We start from the raw sequence: 19,818 nt of genomic DNA on the forward strand, positions 1-19,818 counted from the left end.
TGCCCGCCACTGATTGGTCAGTATGAGAGAAGATTAGGATAACACAACCCTCCAGCCTCATCTCCTCCTCTTTGACCACACACACACACACACTACAAAGGTCAGATACTAGAACTGATATCTCCGCAACCTTGGCACATTTATATTTCCCGACATGTGCCCCAAATTACAGATCAACCTTTGCCCCGGAGTAGGTGTGCATGCAGACAAGTGTGAAATAACACAATATTTGTTTTTTAGATTTGTATTAATGACAAGACAAATTAGCATGCAGTTAATGTAAAATACTTCCAGAAAAAAAATTTTCAATATACATAAATGGGCATGCAAAAAGGGTACCTTGTCATGTAAAATTGTAGGACAGTGTAAAAACCTTTATACAGTTAAAAGCCCCATTCTGTATTATGAAGTATTTTTATGCAAGGGATTTTTTTTTTTAAGACATAAAATACAACATCCACTAAGATACCTTGACCATTGTACAAGAAGAACACTTTAACCTAAAGGCCTAAGTCTACCTTTGTTATACTGTAATGTCTGAATTATAAAGTGCTTTGGATTATGGTTATTCTTAGGTTGATATTTTTATCGCAAGGCTGCACTCAGACACCCGTAATACATATCTATTACATGGTTCATAAAACGTACACTGCTTTAGGTTCAGGTCGATTTGATCCGCAGTCAGAAGTTTTTTTTTTTCAGTCCAGGAATTGTGATCGCCATGTTTTCTACATTGAAGATCGCTTTCTGACTATTCAGACCCAGCTGCACTGGTGAACTAAGGTCCCGTGCTCAATAATCTTGAGTAAGGACATCAGTCCAACAAGGTGGTTATAAAACACAGCATTATATAAAAAGGTAACCTTCTGACCGTCATAAAAATGAAAAATAACTGGGAGGAATTTTTACCCTGATTGAAAGACAGATGGCATCACGATCTCACTAATCCCATAAATCAGAATTTCCCCATCAATATTTGGAAAGTTAAAAGGAAAAAATTTGGGGACGCTACTTGTTTTAACTTACAAATATTGAACAAAATGTGCTCTTTTTTGACTTTGTAGGTTTTATGTAGTTATTTAAGACTGGAATAACTTTGTATATATTTTTTTTTATTGTTCTACAAGTTTTGTAGAATTATAATGTTCAGGTGTTGAGGGGCATTGTAGATATTTTTGTTATTTGGGTCTGTGGTTTCTAGCTACAAGATTAAATACCTCAAATGTTAGCCACTAAATGTTTTGTTGGAGCCTATTAGGCTTTTGGTCCATAGAGAAAAAAAAAAAAAGCTACAATTTAAATAAAGAATTAAAAAAAATAAAAAGCCATAAGATCCATTGAGAGACTGAAGTCAGCTTGCTGGTTCCTGATACAAAACTATGTGCGTAATGATAAGAAAAGCTTCGCTTCACTAGAAATACTAGATGGTCAAACTGGGAAACGTTTGCTGTTGTGTCTAGTTTTCCTCGTGCCGTCATCTTTGGGTCGGTTTCTCTGTATAAGTGACAACGCTGTAGTTTTTTCCATGTCCAGTTCAGTATAAAACTGAGACTGTTGACACGTGCTCCATTGCACAGAACCATCCGGACTCTGAGGTGTTTGAGGATTGTCAGAATCACAGCCGCTTTCCAGCTCCACTTGGATGTAATTGAGCGTTTTGGACTCCTGAGAAGTCTGCCTCAGGTCAAAGTTAAAATAGAGAGGTACGCGGTCTGGACGTGGCATGGAGTCTCTTGCAGAAGACAATTGTTTGGATGCGTGTAATGGAAGGCCATTTTCATTCATGATGGGTAAATTTTGCTGTAAGCCGTAATGTTCTTCAAAGATGGAAGGAGAAGATGGCTGACTGGTAACACAGCCTGTTGTAATGTGTGTTGGAATAATACTAGGGCTTTGAGAGTCTGAGCTACTGACAGAGACCAACATGCTCCGTACGCTGACCCGTGCTCCTGGAACAATCGAAACATTCTCATACCCCATTCTTCTCACGCAAGTCTCTCGCCGGTCATCGCTGTCATAACCAGTATCCCATATGAGACCATTTACATCTCCAGACTGTATACTACCAAGTGTTTCCAACTCCTCATTCTCCATCATGTTCCTCAGCACACGGGCTTGGTCAAGTCTTATTCCACGACGCTCCTCCACATCAAGGTAACTCTGCGTAGACACCTGGCTTGTGCCACCATCTGAAACCTTATGTTCCAGAGGTAAATGGGGAGCACATAGTCTTCTCTCTTTACAGTCAGTAGATGTGCAACACTGCGAAGAAAAACAAAACATTCAAAAAGTTGAAGATTATAAAGAATATAAAAATGTTCACCAAGGAATAGATTCTCACTTCAGAAGAGCCCGAAGACACTGGATCAGGGATGAATTCACCTCCAATAGGCTCAGGTCTATGTGATGATGATAAGACAGATGAGGCTTCTGGGAAAGATGGATAGGCCTCATACCGATAAGGTAATCTTCTCTTTGCTTCTGGTAAAGAATATACAGCATAAGATTCAGTACCTTAAAAGGACGCTTTAAAAATGCAGTCTGATCTACAGGTAGTACATTATAGAGAAGGGTAGCGTATTGTACAGTGTCCCATCTACAAGAAGCATTTTATAGAGCAGGAGGAGCCGAGAAGACCGGACACCATGTACAATCTGCAGGCAGCATGTTATAAAGCAAGAGGAGTATGGGACCAAACAAAGCATCTTTAAGTCACAGTCCCAAGCCTTAAACAAGCCAGGATTTCGATGATAAAGACCTTCTGCAAATTAACACATAATGGGACACATTTACTTACCCGTCCCGTTGACGCCGCCGATCCGGAATGTCCGACGAGGATTCGGAGCTGCCGCGATTCACTAAGATCGTGCGTCCAATTTCCTGCATGTGTCACTTCCCCCACTGAGGTCCGCCGGAGTTCACCTTCTTCCCGGTGCATGTGAGTGCTGATCTTGCGACACAATTTGGTTTTTCAATTCCGCAGTTTATCCGAATCAGTCCGGTTGTTCGACGCCCACGCCCTCCCAATTTGTGTCGCATGCAAGCCGGTGCTGATGCGACAATCCGATCGTGTGCAGGGAAATTCAGTGCAAAATGGTAAATGGTCGGGAAACCCAGGAGGAAAATGCGGTGTTCGGACCCTTAGTAAATGTGCCCCAATGAGTGCTACACATTTGATAGGTAGCACACGTCCACATGTCTTTATGGACTCATAACCACAGCTGTGGTTTTCACTGCCCACCGCAAAAGATACAAGTTATAGTGCAGGTCCTATTCCTGTGCATCTTTTCAGTCAGTACTTTTTTTTTTTTTTTCAGTCATCAGTGTCACTGATGACAAACTGGGAACATACCAGGGGTCTGTTACTTATAGCTCCTCAAAAGCACACATTTGTCTGCAGGAAGGCTAAGATACACGTTATTCAGAACCTTTGGTCCAGGAATAGCTGAGAAGATTGATAGTTTTGTGACCTATTTGGCAAACTCTGTGCAGCGCTGTGTAATGTGTGTGCGTGCTATATAAATAAAGAAATATTATCCATTATTATATTTCCTGCCCTATAACAAGCCGCCTGCCAATAGGAAACTATGTATAGTCTTCTCCCCCTGTTCTTTGTAAATAGTGTCCAACCTGTAGGCAACCTGATGTTTTTAGCTCCTCCTGCTCTATAAGAGAATGCTAACATGTTCATTGATGTACACAGATAAACAGAGGCCGCATTGCTTGAACAAGCAGGGTTTCTGTAGTGCCCCTTCACTTCTACAAGAGTTAATAGAAATAGCATATCAGCTGACTTCGATGCATCAACCACCAACTACTAGGATGGGACAAACATGTATTCCCCTTTCAGACATCACTATTTAGTACCATAAACCTACCTACTGGGGCATCAGCTTCTATATCCGAAATTACACTTATTCGATTGTTCTGCATGCAGTTCTGTAATAAGTTAAATAGTTCTTCTGAACGGTTACATCTGAACCCAAATATTCCTAAATGGTGAAAAAAAAATTATTCTGGTTATCATGATAAACCATTGAAAAGCTCAGCAAGAAAGCTCACATTTATAGGCTGTTGAAGATAAAGATGAAAGAAGTGAGGTACAGAAAGGCGGACAAGGGGAGACCAGATAGCGCTCATAGAGTAGTAAGGTTGTGGATTGCGGTGATGGTTAGGACAATTAGAGAGGCTCACCGAGTTTGGTTGTGCTCCGTTAGGCACAACTCTAAGGTAGGTATGATGAATTTCATATATAGTGTTTCCTGGTGCTGCCTGTGAACAAGGATCGTCACACGGAATTCTCACATACACAGAGTACTGTATTAGGTGAAGGATTTTTTATTTGGTATCTCGGGTACACAAGATAGTGTGCCCGAGTGTACCCGAGATACCGACTAAAAAAATCCTTCACCTAATGTGAGAATTCCGTGTGCACTAACCGTGACAAGTACCATTCCTGCTATAAAGATGAAAGGACATGCGCGGTGATCTGCTCCACTCATCTTGGGGAGCCACCAGGGGTCCAACAAAGGTACCTAGGACATCCCCTTGTGACCTGTGGGAGTCTCATCACTGAAACCCCCAAAGATCAGCAAGTTGACCAAAATATTTGACAGCTCCCTTCTGAGGCCATTCACAAAGTTTATGATAGGTTTCCAGCCTTAAAGGGGTTGGCCATGGTACGAAAAATACCCCAATAGGGTCAACTACATAGTACTTACCCTGGTGAAGTCATCAGGACTGTCTGGTCTTTTGACCCCTGGGCTATCATGTGACATCCCGTCTGCCGTCTTTATGTTTACTCTCTGCCTCCTCAGTCATAGCTACTACGATTGGACCCTCTGCCAGCAGTACTTTACTATTAGGGCCTTGTATGTACCCTGGTAAACTATAGAATACATATTCTTAAGTTCTGTGATAGTGGCCAACCCCTTTAAGGTAAAATCAATTATGCGTATCCCCTTGGAAGCTAGACCATCTATTGGTTGGCCTAGTTTGTGGCTACAATGATAAAATTATGGTGCAAAATACTAAAATTGGGTCAAAAATAACCGCCAATTATGGAGAGAGTGAGCATATGTGAGTAATATATTGGGGAGGGTTTCTTATATTATACTAATGCATGAAGTGGAGGAGATGTATGGCAAATATCACTGTAAAGTACAGAATAACTGCCATGCACCATTCATGTATTAGAAAAAAAAAAGTCTATTAAAATATTTTGCTTAATAAATTCACCAAAATGTTTGAAAATCTTCCAGGAAATTCCAGACAGACATCTGCCCCAATGTTTGAAGTTTAAATCCTAGATGGGAATGCAGATAAAACGTGGACCTTTGGCTTTTAAGTTCTTAAACTCTAGTAATCCTTGTGTAATTATTGTTAAGTAATCGAGAAGTAAAAGCTTCATTAACTAGAGGTGACGTAACCTGGATCACCATGCTGTTCAGTGTGTGCAGTGTCTATATAGAAAATGATGATATAAAATATCATCGTATCATAGTATCATAGTATATAAGGCTGGAAAAAGACACAAGTCCAACCTTTAAGAATTAATTAAATGTTTTATACCCATAACCCGTATTATGTTATCCATGGCCAATTTCCTTCTAAAAATCTACTTTTTATATTCTGCCAATTAGCCAAAAGGGCTCCATGGGCTGTTATCAGAGCCCCTCCATACTGCAGATGTAAAGGCTGTTACACTGTGCAAGGAGAACTTCTCCCACCTCCCCAATTATGCTGCAATGAGATTACATCAGGAGGAGGGAGAGCGAGTCAATTTAACAGCCTATGAAGTTACAACAAGGAGAGGCTCTAGTAACACCCACAGTACCTTCAGGCTCATTAGCATAATTTTAAAAGTTTTAAATCACAGTACTTAGATTTATGAGAAAGCACCGCTGGTTTATCATGCTTGATTTTTATGGTAGATTTCAGGCCATTTTGTTGGTTTTTTTTTTTCTTTTTGCCAAAAATCCTGTGTTAGTTAGGGCCAGAAAGTAAGTTCATGTTGGTGGCTGGCGAGACACACAAAAAGGTTAGCAAAATAGTTTAGCATAAAATATGTTTCATATTTTACCTTCTCCAGTCTGACATCTCCGGCCACAGACAAAGGAAAACAGATCGGAGTCGTAGCCATATTTCATCAGGCTGATGTAAGGCCATTTTACAAACCCTCCTCTTTTTATATGAAAAACGAGGGAAGTCTCTGTGAGCTCCATGATTCCTGGGCAGACATTTTTGCCGCTGTCATTCACATTGACCACCTTAAAAAGTAGAGGAAAAAAAAAAAAAAAAAAAAAATCACAACATTTTAGCACAGACTTAAACTACTTCATTATCCAAGAACACACCCAAAACAAAAATTTAAAGGGAGCCAGACACCAGATTTTACCCCATTGAGCTTCTAGCCCACTCTGGTGGGTTATGAAATGTCCTTTCTAGAATTCCCCGAATGATGAGATTCTTTAAATGGGTTTTCCCAAGATCCTAATGAAAATATGTAGAAAAAAAAAAAAAAAAAAAAAAAAAACACCACACCCTTTTTATATACCGGTGGCCATGCACCCATTTGTTTACAAGGACACGGAAGCCATGCTGTGAACAGCTTCTGGAAAGCCACGCCCATCCGTCCCCATCTTTGGACGTCTTACACAGCGCTGCGAGTAATATTGGGTGGGTGAGGCCATTCACAGGGCAGCAAACCCCACATAGTATAACCACGTCCGTAACAACCCATAGTATAAAAGTAAATAATTATAGAACCCGCACAATGAAAAAAAAAAAAAAAAAAAAGTACCGTCACATGGCCCCAATAATGAAAACGCTAAAAATGTTATAGCCTGCATAAGGAGCCAATGAGGAAACTAAAATCCTGGCAGCTGCAGGACGCTCCTTCCCTTCTGCGCCCCATATAAACAAAGGCCACATGTGGGGTGGGGGGGGGGGGGGGTCTCTGTACTCGGGAGAAATTGCAGAACAAATTGTAAGGTGGGTTTTCTTTTCCTTTCTTTTGGAAATGTGTAGATTTTAGGGCTCCATTTTGATTTAATTACTATAAAGGGGTTAATCTTCTGAAAAGCCATTTCTGATAGTTTGAGGGGTGCAGATTTGAAAATGGATTGATTATATATAGGGGTTAGTGATGTTAACCCCTACTGTACGAGCTATTTTGGCCTTTAGGACGCGCTCCCATTTTCTAAACTGCCCTGTGTCACTATAAGTGGTTATAGCTTTGGAACGCTATAAGATATCCAGGGGATTTTGAGATTGTTTGCTTGTGACACATTGTACTTCACATTCGTTTAAAAATTTGGATGATATCTTGTGTTTAGTTATGAGAAAAAAAAACGAAATTTGGAAAAATTATTTTCAAAGTACTAAATTCTGTACTTTTGATGCGGATAGTCATAGCACTCAAATAAATTCATAACTTACATTTCCCAAATGTCTGCTTTATGTTGTCATGGTTTTTTAAGATTCCACATATTTTACTAGAATGTTATGAGGCTCAGAATTTGGTGCCATTTTTCACATTTTTTGGGAAAATCACCAAAACTCATATTTAGATGGACCTGCTCAACTTCAAATTGACACTGAGAGGCCTAAATAATAGCTAGAATTGTTAATTGTTAATGACCCCATTGTGGAAACTACACCCTTCAACGTGTGAAAACCCACTTTTAAGAAGTTTGTTAACCCTTTAGGTGTTTTATAGGGGTTAAAACAAAATGGAGCTGCAGTCTACAAATTGTAATATTTTTTCACAATACACTAATTTTGGGTGGAAAATTAAACATTTGTAATGGATTAAATGAATAAAGGCTCCACAAAATTTGATACCCAATTTCTCCCGAGTACACGGATACCCCATATGTGGTAGTAACCTGCTGTATGGGCGCACGGCCGGGCATAGAAGGGTAGGATGCGGCATGCAGAGCAGATTTGCTATGTCACATTGTACAGGCTATAATTTATTATTATTATTTTTTTTTTTTATTGTGAAACTATAGGGGCTTTTTTTTGCCACATGAGATGCACTTTTCTGGCACGTAATTTTGGGGCATCTATAGCTAATCGGTGAGATTTTATTAACTCTTTGTTGGTGGAGGAAATGAAAATCATCAATTTTTCAGAAGATTTCTTTGTGGGCTTTTTTTTGCCGTTTACCATACAATAAAAATTGTGAATTAGATTACTCACCGGTAATTCTATTTCCGTTAGTCCACCATGACGGCCCAACCTGGAGGATGCCCCTTGACCTCTGCAGGGACAGGAAGAAGAGAGGTTAAATGCTCCCCCCCCCCGCATCCTCCCGCCAGTGATTACAAAATAACCATGCTGAGGAAGATACAATCAGATTTATTAGTATGTTTGCTCCACATACAAAACTCATCTGAAAGCAATAATACAGAAATAAAAAATTTCAACTGGGAGGGAAAATATATAGGCCGTCATGGTGGACTAACGGAAATAGAATTACCGGTGAGTAATCTAATTCACAATTTCCGCTTCGTCCCCCATGACGGCCCAACCTGGAGACTTACAAAATTAGTAAGCTTTTAGGGAGGGATTACAGCCTGTAACACCTTGCGCCCAAATGATAGATCCTTTGATAAGTGCAAGTCCAGTCTATAATGTTTAGAGAATGTAGTAGATGAAGACCACGTTGCAGCCCTGCAAATTTGATCCAGTGACGCACCTCTTCTTTCCGCCCAGGATGTGGACATAGCCCTGGTCGAGTGAGCTCGGATTCCCGATGGTATCGGTATTTTCTGTAGGTTGTAGCATGAGGCAATCGCCAGTCTCAGCCATCTTGCGATAGTCGCCTTCGACGCCTTCCTCCCCTTATTTTTCCCCTGAAATTGGATGAAAAGATTAGAGTCAATACGCCAGGTCTCGGTGATCTGTAAGTATTTTAGGACAGAACGTCTTACATCCAAAGAACTCCATTCTCGTTCTCTTGCTGAAGAAGGGTTCTCACAGAAGGAGGGCAGGATAATCTCCTGGTTCCTATGGAAGTCAGAAACCACCTTGGGAACAAAATTTGGATCCAACATCAATACAATTCTATCATCTAGAATTTTCATGTAGGGTTCCCTAATAGATATAGCCTGAAGTTCGCCCAACCTTCTAGAAGAAGTGATGGCTATCAGGAAAACCGTCTTAAGTGTTAAGTTCTTTATACTGGAGGAGTCAATAGGTTCGAATGGTTCCTTCATTAAGGCATTCAAGACTAGAGTTAAGTCCCATGCTGATGATTTTTTAACAGTCTGGGGCTTTAACCTCGAAGTTGCTTTAATAAACCTTTTGACCCACCTGTGCTCGATGAGAGGCTGGTCGAAGAAAGCACTAAGCGCGGACACCTGGACCTTCAGGGTGCTGGTGGACAATCCCAACTCCAAACCCTTTTGAAGAAATTCGAGCACCTGCAAAATATTAAGGTTAGCCTGGGAAGGTGGACTGTCCTTACAGAAGGAACAGAACCTCTTCCATATCTTATGGTAGATGGCAAAAGTGACCGGTTTCCTACTTGCCTTCAGGGTCTTGATGACTTCAGACGAGAGTCCCTGAGAACTTAGAAAACTGGATTCAGGATCCAGGCCGACAGCTGCAGTTTTCCCGGATTTGGATGATGGATTGGACCCTGATGTAGTAGGTCCTCGGACAGTGGAAGGATGACTGGATCCTGTGGCGACATTTTCCTCAAGAGTGGATACCAGCTTTTCTTCGGCCAGTTTGGGCAGATGAAGATGGCTCTGGTGTTTTCCTGGAATATCTTTCTCAGAACCCTGGCGATCAGGGGAATTGGGGGGGGGAAGGCGTAGGCCAGTGGAATGTCCCAGGAGTGAGAGAAGGCGTCCAGCTGTTCCCTGTTCTCCCCTTTTTCCAGAGAAAAATAGCGCGGGCATTTGGTATTCTCCCTTGTTGCGAACAAGTCCACTAGAGGATAGCCCCACAAAGATGTTAGCTCCTGGAAGATCTCCTCCTTGAGACTCCACTCGTTTGGTAGGATCTTTCTTCTGCTTAGAAAGTCTGCCCTTGAGTTTTCCGTGCCCTTTAGATGGGTGGCAGATATTGATAGGGTGTGTTGTTCTGCCCACAAAAATATTTTTCGAGCTAGGGTACTCAGGAGAGGAGACCTGGTTCCCCCTTGCCTTTTTATGTAGGAGACCGTAGTTGTATTGTCCGACAAGATGAGAAGGTGTTGGTGGGTAAGAAGTGGGGTGTTCGCGCTGAGGGCTTCCCATACTGCTTGCAACTCTCGGAAGTTTGAGGATCTTCTTGTAATCTCCTCTGTCCAGGTACCTTGGGAAAAATGCTGAGGCATCACTGCCCCCCAGCCCCTCTGGCTCGCATCTGTTTGGATTGGAATGTAAGGGCTGTTTGACCAAGATATTCCCTTCCTCAGATTTCCGTCTTCCAACCACCATAGCAGGTCTTTCTTGACGGCAGGTGGAATCAGGATTTTCCTGTCCAGATCCTCCTGTTTTCTGTTCCAGGATCTTAAGATCCATCCCTGGAGTGTTCTGGAATGGGCCTGGCACCAGGCTACCGAGGAGATGCAGGCTGTTAGAGAGCCCAGGATTTTCATTGCCTCTCTGATGGAGATCACCGATTTTTTCCTGAACCTCTTTATCAGATCCTTGATGTGGTCTCCCTTGTCCTGTGGAAGGAACGACATTTGGTAAACTGAGTTCAAGTTTACTCCCAGGAATTTCCTCACAGTAGCTGGGGAAAGTTCTGACTTCTGATAATTTACTATCCATCCCAGTTTTTTCAAGGTTTCTAGGGTGAGATCTCTTGAAAAGAGTAAGTTCTCCCTGTCTTGGCCAATAATAAGCAGGTCGTCTAGGTACGGGACGATCAGTACGTCCTGTAGTCTGAGAGACGCCACCACCTCTGCCATCACCTTTGTAAAGGTTCTTGGTGCAGATGATATTCCAAAGGGAAGTGCACAAAATTGAAAGTGTAGTGTAGAACCCTCTGGAGACAAGACAGAAAACCTTAGGAATCTCTGTGAGAAAGGGTGTATAGGGATGTGATAGTATGCATCTTTTAAGTCTATAGTGCACATTAATGCATCTCGGTGAATAATGTGTGTGGCTGATCTTACCGACTCCATCCTGAATTTTCGGTAGACGATAAAATCGTTGAGACCTCTCAGGTTGATGATTAGCCGGTTTGTGCCGTTCGGTTTCTTTACCAAAAAAAGAGAAGAGTAAAACCCAGATTTCTCTTGATCTTGTGGGACAGGTATAATTACTCCAGAAGACAAAAGGGAAGCTACTTCTTGCCATATTAAGTTGTGAGATGTAAGTGACAGATTATGAAGGTGGCATGTATTTTGTAGGGGGAAGCCTGAGGAATTCGATATTGTAACCATGCAGTAATATATCTAAGACCCAGGGATTTAAAGTGATTTTTGTCCATTCTCCTCTGAATCTTAGCAATCTTCCCCCTACTATGGCATCATTGTTTTTTGTTTCTATTAGGGTCTGTTGGGGTGGAGAACAGAAACCCTCTCCCTTTACCGCCTTTCGGGTAGCTCCAGCGTCCCCTTTTCCCTTTATCCTTGTAGGAATCCTTTTTGAAGTCCCGAAAGGGCTGCTTCTTGGGTAATGATCTCTCAGGAAAGCCCTTCTTATCTGATGCTCTCTCGAGTATAGCATCCAATTCTGGTCCAAACACAAATTCCCCTGAGAAGGGGAGGCTGCACAACTTTGCTTTGGATCTGATATCACCGCTCCACTGTTTCAGCCACAGTGCCCGTCGAGTAGAGTTAGTGAGTGCTCCCTCCTTGGAAGCAAAACGAATTCCCTCGGCTGCGGAGTCTGCAAGGAAGGCTGTTGCTGATTTTAGCAAAGGGAAGTTCTCCAAGATTGTTGACCTTGGAGTTCCCTCCTTGATGTGCGATTCTAGTTCATTTAGCCAGTACAGCAAGTTCCTCGCCACTGAAGTAGAAGCTAAATTAGTCTTCAGACTGAGCATGGATGTCTCCCAGGCCTTCCTTAATAGAGAGTCAGACTTCCTATCCATTGGGTCCTTTAATTGTGCCGCGTCCTCAAATGGAAGGTCAGTCTTCTTCACTATCTTTGTGACTTGCACATCCATTTTTGGACAAGTGTCCCACACCTTGGACTCCTCTGGCTCAAATACAAGTCTCTTCTTAAAGTTCTTGGACACAATGACTCTCTTTTCTGGCTCTCGCCACTCCTCTGAAACCAGCTCCTTTAAGGTGTCATTCAGGGGAAACACCCTCTGGCGTTTTGCCTTTAATCCCCCAAATAATTCTTCCTCCTTAGACTTGGGGGGGAGAATCTCCTCAATTTCCAGGGTCTGTCTTATTGCCTTTAAGAGACCATCGAGTTCCTCAAACTGAAACAGATGACGTGTATCTTCTGTTTTTTGTGAGTCCATAGGATCCTCATCTTCCACATATGAGCATGAGGGAGCTTCAGAGTCATCCCCCTCCTCAGATATAGAAGAATCCGGTTCCACTCTAGGTTTCTTACTCGGTGGGGGCCTGGACGTAGCAGCGGCCACTGAAGAACTTATTTTCTCCTCACTAAACCCCTTTAATTCATCTAAGAAGGACGTCTTTTCCTCTCTCATAAAATTGTCGATGCAAGACTTGCAAATCGGCTTTTTGTATGAGTCGGACATAGAGTGGGCACACATGTTACACTTCTTAAGTCGACTTTTCTCGGGTTTTTCAGACCTGCTTGTCTTATCCCCTTTATCCTCCTTGCCTTTCCCCTTAGACCCTTGGTCTTTCTCCTGAAAAGGCAAGCGGAGGATAATAAATGACCCGCTATCTTTACACACAGTAAAAGTCCCAACCTGCACAAATGACCCCACTTACAGAAACCGGAGGATGCAGGAAGGTAGGGTCTGCCTCATCAGCCATCATAAAGCCAGGGAAGCACACAGGAAAGTTTTCAGAAACACACCACACGGGAGCACAGCACCGCAGCGTCACACACAGATCTTAGACCTGAGATCAGCATGACTAACCCGCTCTAGGTGTCTTAAATACCTTAATGGGGAGCCCATCCCCCTGTAGAGGCCACCACGCCGTGCTCCCGGTCCCAATAGTGCATTGCGGTCCTGTGAACCGCTACTTCCGGTCGCGACCGGAAGTCGTCATCGGACCTCGAGGACGCCGGGAATTGTAGTTTCTTCAGCCGCCGCGCGCTCACACAAGGATCGCGGAGCGGCGGCCAGGACAAACAGGCTGGAAGGGCGGCGAAAGGGAAGGCACGAAGCCGACCGAACGCCCCAGCCCGCCGGGATTTAGCCAGCCAGGACTACCCGTAAGTTCCCTATGGAAGCTTTGTCCCCCCCCCCCCCCCCCTGGAGGAGAGAGGGCACCTCTCTTGTCCTGCCTCAGCAGGGACAGGAAGAACACTGGCGGGAGGATGCGGGGGGGGGGGGGGGGGAGCATTTAACCTCTCTTCTTCCTGTCCCTGCAGAGGTCAAGGGGCATCCTCCAGGTTGGGCCGTCATGGGGGACGAAGCAGAAATAGTTTATTTTTATTCTATGGGTCGCCACGATTACAAAAATAACTCATTTATATAGATTTTTCTATCCCCCCCCCCCCCATTGTTACTGAATAAAAAGTAATTTGGTGAAAATGTTAATTTTAGCATCTTTTCATATGCATAACTTTTTTATTTTTCGCCTCATCTGGTTAAGGGCTTAATTTTTGGGAGAAGGATTGTACTTTTTAGTGTTCTTAGTTTAGAGTGCATAACTTTTTTTTAATCACTTTAGAGCCTTTTTTTATAGGGTTTTAAAAATTATCTTTTTCTGAAGCTTTTTTTTTTGGGGGGAGGGGGGTGTTTACATATATTTATGTATTTATTTTTTATTCATTCTAATTTGTACACTTTAGTGTTTTTCCATTTTTTTTTTTTTTTTACTTTATCATACTTGAACCAGCAATGCTCTGACGCATGCACAGACAGTTTACAGTCAGACCCGGAAGGGATCTGACTGCTCAGAACATCGTGCAGCCCCGGGGCACTTGGCAGACCTCGGGGCTGCCCAGAAGTTGATCGGATCCCCCGGTAAACGGCATGGGGGATCCGATCCATTGGGGGAAGACCCTCACACGCTGCGGTCATGCTTGCTACAGCGCGGTGTCAGCTGTGATATGTTCATGAGCCGGTGCCAGATGCAGGATGTTATAGCACGTCCTGTTGAGCGAGGTATCTACCCGCAGGGACATACTATAACGTCCCGGTGCGCCTAGGGGTAAAATATGTTAGATTTCATTCAAAACAAAAACATGTGAGGAAAGAATCTCAGAATCGTTTTGATAAGTGAGGCATTATAAAGAAATGGGAAACACAGAGGACAGCGCCTCGGGTGATAACGTTTATCAACAGTGCTCCAAGAGTAATAACCAGTATGCGCTCACCTGATGGATTCTTGATACAAAGCATAGATCCCAACCCGGGGTCCAGAGTCCGATGGTAGGTGGATTTAGACTAGCTTACTACAAGCGACCAGAGCAGCGTCCAATGCTCAAAGGACCAGAACGCCAAAGGCGTCGGTATAAGTATATCAAAGATAAAGAAAAAAAAATGAGCACTGATGGAGCGCTATAGGTGCAAACAAAAGCAAGCCAAAATGTGTCTAAAAAAATCCTATTGATTTCTAATGTAAAATGAATAAAAATATGTTTTATTTTTATTCATGTTACATTAGAAATAAATAGGATTTTTTAGACACATTTTGGCTCTTTTGATTGCACCTATAGCGCTCCATCAGTGCTCATTTTTTCTTTATCTTTGATACATCGTTTTTAAAGTAACAGTGTTCAAAAGTTATAACCATGTAAAGCGACGCAAGTCAGAATCCAAAAAATGGGGCTGAGCCATAAGCTGTAAAATAGCTATATCTGAGCGGTCACATTGCATTTTCAAACGCATTACAAACAGCTGAGAAGAGATTTGCCCAAATACATTACTGTTAACATTGCATTTACATTTTGTGAACACATGTGTTAACGTCCTCTTTATACTGCATTTGTAAACACAAATGTTAATAGTAATGTAGGCAAATCACCTTTCCTCAGCTTTCTTACTGCGTTTCAAAACACAATAAAAACATGATGATCCACACCTGCAGTTAGCTGCATGAATGTCTATGCTACTATGCGTTTACCAGCTTTGAGGGCAAGGTCACGTGGTGCGGTTTGGCTGTGTTTTGAAACACATTACAACAGCTGAGAGGTAGTTTGCCTAAATACCATTACTGTCTACATGTGCGTTTACAAAATGCAGTGTAAACTTGATATTAACAAAACACAAATGTAGACACGTTGTTAATGCATGTGTTAACATCATGTTTACTCAATGAAAATGCAACCAAAACGCAACTTGGGACAGCGCCCTCAAAACACAACCTAAATGCACTGTGTGACCGTGCCCTCATAGCTGGAAAACCCATAGTAACATAAAAATGCATGCGTCAGGACGCCACATGTGAACGGGCCCTCAGTGGGCGGGGCTCGGGCCGATTGCATATGCGTTTCCCGAGAAACGCATGCGATTAATAACTCGATCGCATACGTTTATCTGGAAATGCATATGCAATCGCCCCAAACTCCTCCCCCTGCGCGCTAGCGTCGCGTTATGAACGCGGCGCTAGCGGAACGTGTGAACGCGCCCTCAGCATTGGCTAAGCTACACACATACATTAATACGCAGAAACATTCATACTAAACATTTGGTGGTGTAATATACACTACAGACTATATGGACATACAATATTTAATTTCAGTAAATCAAAAGATGCCACACATCACATTTTAAAAAAATAAAAAAATAATGCGCTTTCAGTCCATTTTTAAAATGCATGCGGTTTTAAATGTTTGGCTGCTTTGAACCTGTTTATCTTCAGTTCTGGAAGTTTAGGCAGCAGTGAAACAGATTAAAACCAGCCAAACACATGGTAAACATTCAAAAACATGCGTTTTTAAACCGCACTGAAAACGCATCCTATAAAACGGTCCAAAAACGCAACGTGTGGCATCGCCCATCACAGTGCAGTCTGGGTGTAATTTCTTCAACTAAATCCGGACTTGAAAGCCTTTGGGTGATGCCACACGGCGTTTTGAACCCGTTTTTGGTCCGTTTTTTAAGCAGTCCGTAAAAAAAAAAACACATCAGTTTTTGACCAGATTTAAATTAAGGATTGGTAAAACCTGTCAAAAACGGATGCCTTTTTTAACAGCCTGCTTAAAAACGGAACAAAAACTGGTTCAAAACGTCACGTGTGCCATCATCCTTTCCCTTGCACCATGTGCATAAGATCTCAAGTACTTGGAGTTTTTCTTACCTGCCCAGTGTATCAGCCAGGTGAGGTGCAGTAGACTACAAGCTCCCCAGTCAATGGGGCATCATTTTTAGGAGGGGGGGGGGCAGTGTTTTAAAATTGATATTAAATCACACCAAAGCTATACTTTGTGAACAAGCCCTAAAAAACGTATTCCAGTAGATCCTCTTACCCGAAAGCGGTTTCCTCCATCTTCAGGATCAGAGCGTTTAGCCCGGCTGCAGTGACAAAGCCCCATGTCTCCTGCAAAGAAGGGAGACAGATACTGAGGATCGTGCCTGGAGCTTAATCTGTTACACATTTAATGAATCATTAAGAAGGGAAAACCTGCTTGTCCAGCAAAGATTTCAGGGGTAAAACAAGCAAACAGTCACATACACTAGACACAAAATAGTAAAAAGGCAAATAAAATCACTTTTTGGATGAAAGCTATCAGTTATGTGTTCACTTTGTCAGCCACTTCCTGGAATAACAGCTCCATGTGCACAGGTTTATATTGATTGTAGATGTGAGCCCACCCATAGGAGACCTCCAATAGGATTACACAATCCTTCCCAGCATGTTTAGAGAATTTTGAGGGCACGTTCACACGTTGCGTTTTGACCTGCGTTTTCATTGCGTTTTAAACGCATATACAACAGCTGAGGAGGGGTGATTTGCCTAATTACATCACTGTTAACATTTCCGTTTACAAAACGCATCGTAAACGCGATGTTAACGCATGTGTTTTGTTAACGCATGCGTTAACATTGCGTTTACAAAGGTAAACAGTAATGTAATTAGGCAAATCACCTCTCATCAGCTGTTGTATATGCGTTTCAAACGCAATTAAAACGCGACCAAAACGCAACGTGTGAACGCGCCCTGAAGGTCACGTCCACACAATGGGTGATGCCACACATGGGGGGACATTTATTATGGTGTTTCCGCCAGTATTGTGGCGCTTTCACCGCATCTTCTGCTCTCCTACCTATTTATTAGCTGTCGGGGACAGAAAAAATGACTTTTTCCGCCTGCTCCGACTCTTCTCTGAAAAGGGGCGTGGCTTTGGCGGAGTGGAAACTCAGACACAATTAATATGTGTCGCAGCCATTTTTGGGCGCTGTAAACTGGCAGAAAGTAGACCAAAAGAAAACTGGTCTAGCAGGGACTGTTGGACACATTTCTGGTGTTCGGGACAGATTTTGGTCCCGGGACAGAAAATAGTCTCGGCGCCAGAAATGTCTCTGCACAGCTCCACAATATTAAATGTGTGTCTTCTTTCTAAGAGCAGGTCGGTAACAAAGCCAGTGCAGACACCGACACTTTATGTAAATGTCCCCCATGGTGTTTTGAACCCGTTTTTTGGTCCGTTTTTAAGCAGTCCGTTAAAAAAAAACATGCGTTTTTGGAAAACACATCTGTCTTTGACAGGTTTTACCAATTATCTTAATCGAAAATGGTCAAAAACGGATGCGTTTTCAAAAAACGCATGCGTTTTTTAACACATTCGTTTTTGGACGGGTTCAAAACGCCATGTGTGGCATCACCCAATGGGCAGAATTTATTAACGGACTTGTGCCACAATTCTGGCAGTTCTGTGCAAAAAAAACCAGTGGGGGACATTTTCGATGGTGTTTCTGCCAGTTTTGTAGCACTCCAACCTATTTATTAGCTGGCGGCGCCAGAAAAAAATACTTTTTCCACCTGCTCCGACTCTTCTCTGAAAAGGGGCTTAGCTATGGCGGAGCGGAAACTCAGACACAATTATTATGTGTCACAGCCATTTTTGGGCGCCGTAAACTAGACCAAAAGAAATTTGGTCTAGCAGGGACACAAAACAATGCTATTGCACTGTTGCTTGTTCTCCAACTGTTGGACACATTTCTGATGCTTGGGACAAAAAATGGTCTCGGCGCCAGAAATGTATCTGCACAGAGTTTACACCACTTTAAAGTAGGTCTAAGGGCACATTCACATGGCCGTCTGCGGGGACATACATGCGACCGCAAATTTGCGGTTGCATGTACGTCCCCATAGACGGCAATAGCGGCGCAGATACGGTGCCACACATGTGTGGCACCGATCCAGCCCGCACACCGCAAAAAGATAGAGCATGCTCTATCTTTTGGCGTGTGTGCGGCCATGCGCCGCTATTCTCTAAGGAGGGAGGAGGGGTCACCTCCTCCTCCTCTAAAGCACACGGCGGTATGCCCGCACGGCGGGCATACCGCGTGTGAATGGACCCTAAACTCGAAACCGACAGTCTGATCCTGCACCAGATTCATTAAGGGTGAAGACACACATGGCATTTTTAGGCCGTTTTTAGTTAGTGCGTTTTCAGATCGTTAAAAGCGCATGCGTTTTTGACCAGTTTGAATTAAGATAATTGCTCAAACCTGTCAGAAACGCATGTGTTTTTAACGAACTGAAAAAAAAAATTAACTAAAAACGGCCCAAAAACGGCCTAAAAACGCCATGTGTGTCTTCACCCTAAGGCTGTTTCCACACTTGCTGCTTGGATCGCACGGCCCGAACGCTGAAAACCGGAACTGAACTCAGCATGTCAGTTCAGTCCTGATTTGCAGCCTTCGGGCCGTGCGATCTGAGCAGCATGTGTTGTGAGTGTGATGCGAGTTCATCCCATCACACTTGCAAGTGTAGGAGGGGCCTTACACAGTGATAATTCCTGTTCCATTTAAATGCATGTGTTCGCGTCCCTCCTGTCTCTATATTGCGTTTCTGCCTTTGCGTTAAGTTTCTAAAAAGCACACAAACGTCTAATTACACTGTCTCGCGTTTTGTGATGTGCTTTTTCATTTGTGTTTTGCTGGGATGCAGTTTCCAACTTGTCCGACTGAGGGGGTGTGGCTTGGTCTAAAAGGGGCGTAACCTATTTTAATGTTCCGTGCGCCAAAAATTGTGTTGCAGATTTTAGATCACTTTAAAGAAGGTCTAAACTGGAAACCGCCAGTCTTATCCTGCACCAGATCTCATAAATCTGGCACAGAAAATGACTAGGGTTTTCCTCCACTAAACTGACGGAACTTGGGACACATTGATAAATCCCCCCCACGGTGTTTTTAGTCCGTTTTAAGTCGACTTTTAGGGTGATGCCACACTTGGCGTTTTGAACCCGTTTTTGGTCAGTTTTTAAGCAGTCTGTTAAAAAAAAGTTTCCGTTAAAAAACGCATGCGTTTTTCTCAGGTTTTACCAGTTCTCTTAATTAAAACTGATCAAAAACAGATGCGTTTTTTGACGCATGCATTTTTGGACGTACTGCTTAAAAACGGACCAAAAACGGGTTCAAAACGCCATGTGTGGCATCACCCTTAGGCCGCGGTCACACGTACCACCAGAGAAACGCACCTGATCGGCTTAACAATCGCATGCGTTTCCCTGGAAACGCATGTGCGTTCGGGCCGAGGACCTCCCCCTGTGCACTAGCGTCGCGTTATGACGGACGCCTAGCGGTACGTGTGACCAC

General features: G+C 43.0%; 1 protein-coding gene across 3 annotated transcripts; it reads right to left on the reverse strand.

The window, feature by feature from the left end:
* Positions 1-228: 228 nt before the first annotated feature.
* On the reverse strand, positions 229-16,907 carry LOC140075152 (fibroblast growth factor receptor substrate 2-like). 3 transcript variants are annotated; one of them, XM_072120692.1, is made up of 6 exons: positions 16,767-16,907; positions 16,524-16,594; positions 6,083-6,269; positions 3,879-3,992; positions 2,342-2,478; positions 229-2,262 (listed from the first exon to the last, which is right to left on the reverse strand). In XM_072120692.1, exons 2-6 carry the CDS (start codon positions 16,587-16,589, stop codon positions 1,429-1,431), a joined length of 1,338 nt encoding a protein of 445 aa, XP_071976793.1. In that variant the 5' UTR covers positions 16,590-16,594; positions 16,767-16,907; the 3' UTR covers positions 229-1,428. The 3 variants fall into 3 exon arrangements, with proteins under 3 accessions (XP_071976793.1, XP_071976791.1, XP_071976792.1); XM_072120690.1 differs by having other exon boundaries at positions 2,342-2,481; XM_072120691.1 differs by having other exon boundaries at positions 2,342-2,481; positions 16,679-16,827.
* Between the last annotated feature and the right edge of the window lie 2,911 nt (positions 16,908-19,818).

This window comes from Engystomops pustulosus, chromosome 8 (genome assembly GCF_040894005.1).
Source record: "Engystomops pustulosus chromosome 8, aEngPut4.maternal, whole genome shotgun sequence".
NCBI lineage: Eukaryota > Metazoa > Chordata > Amphibia > Anura > Leptodactylidae > Engystomops > Engystomops pustulosus.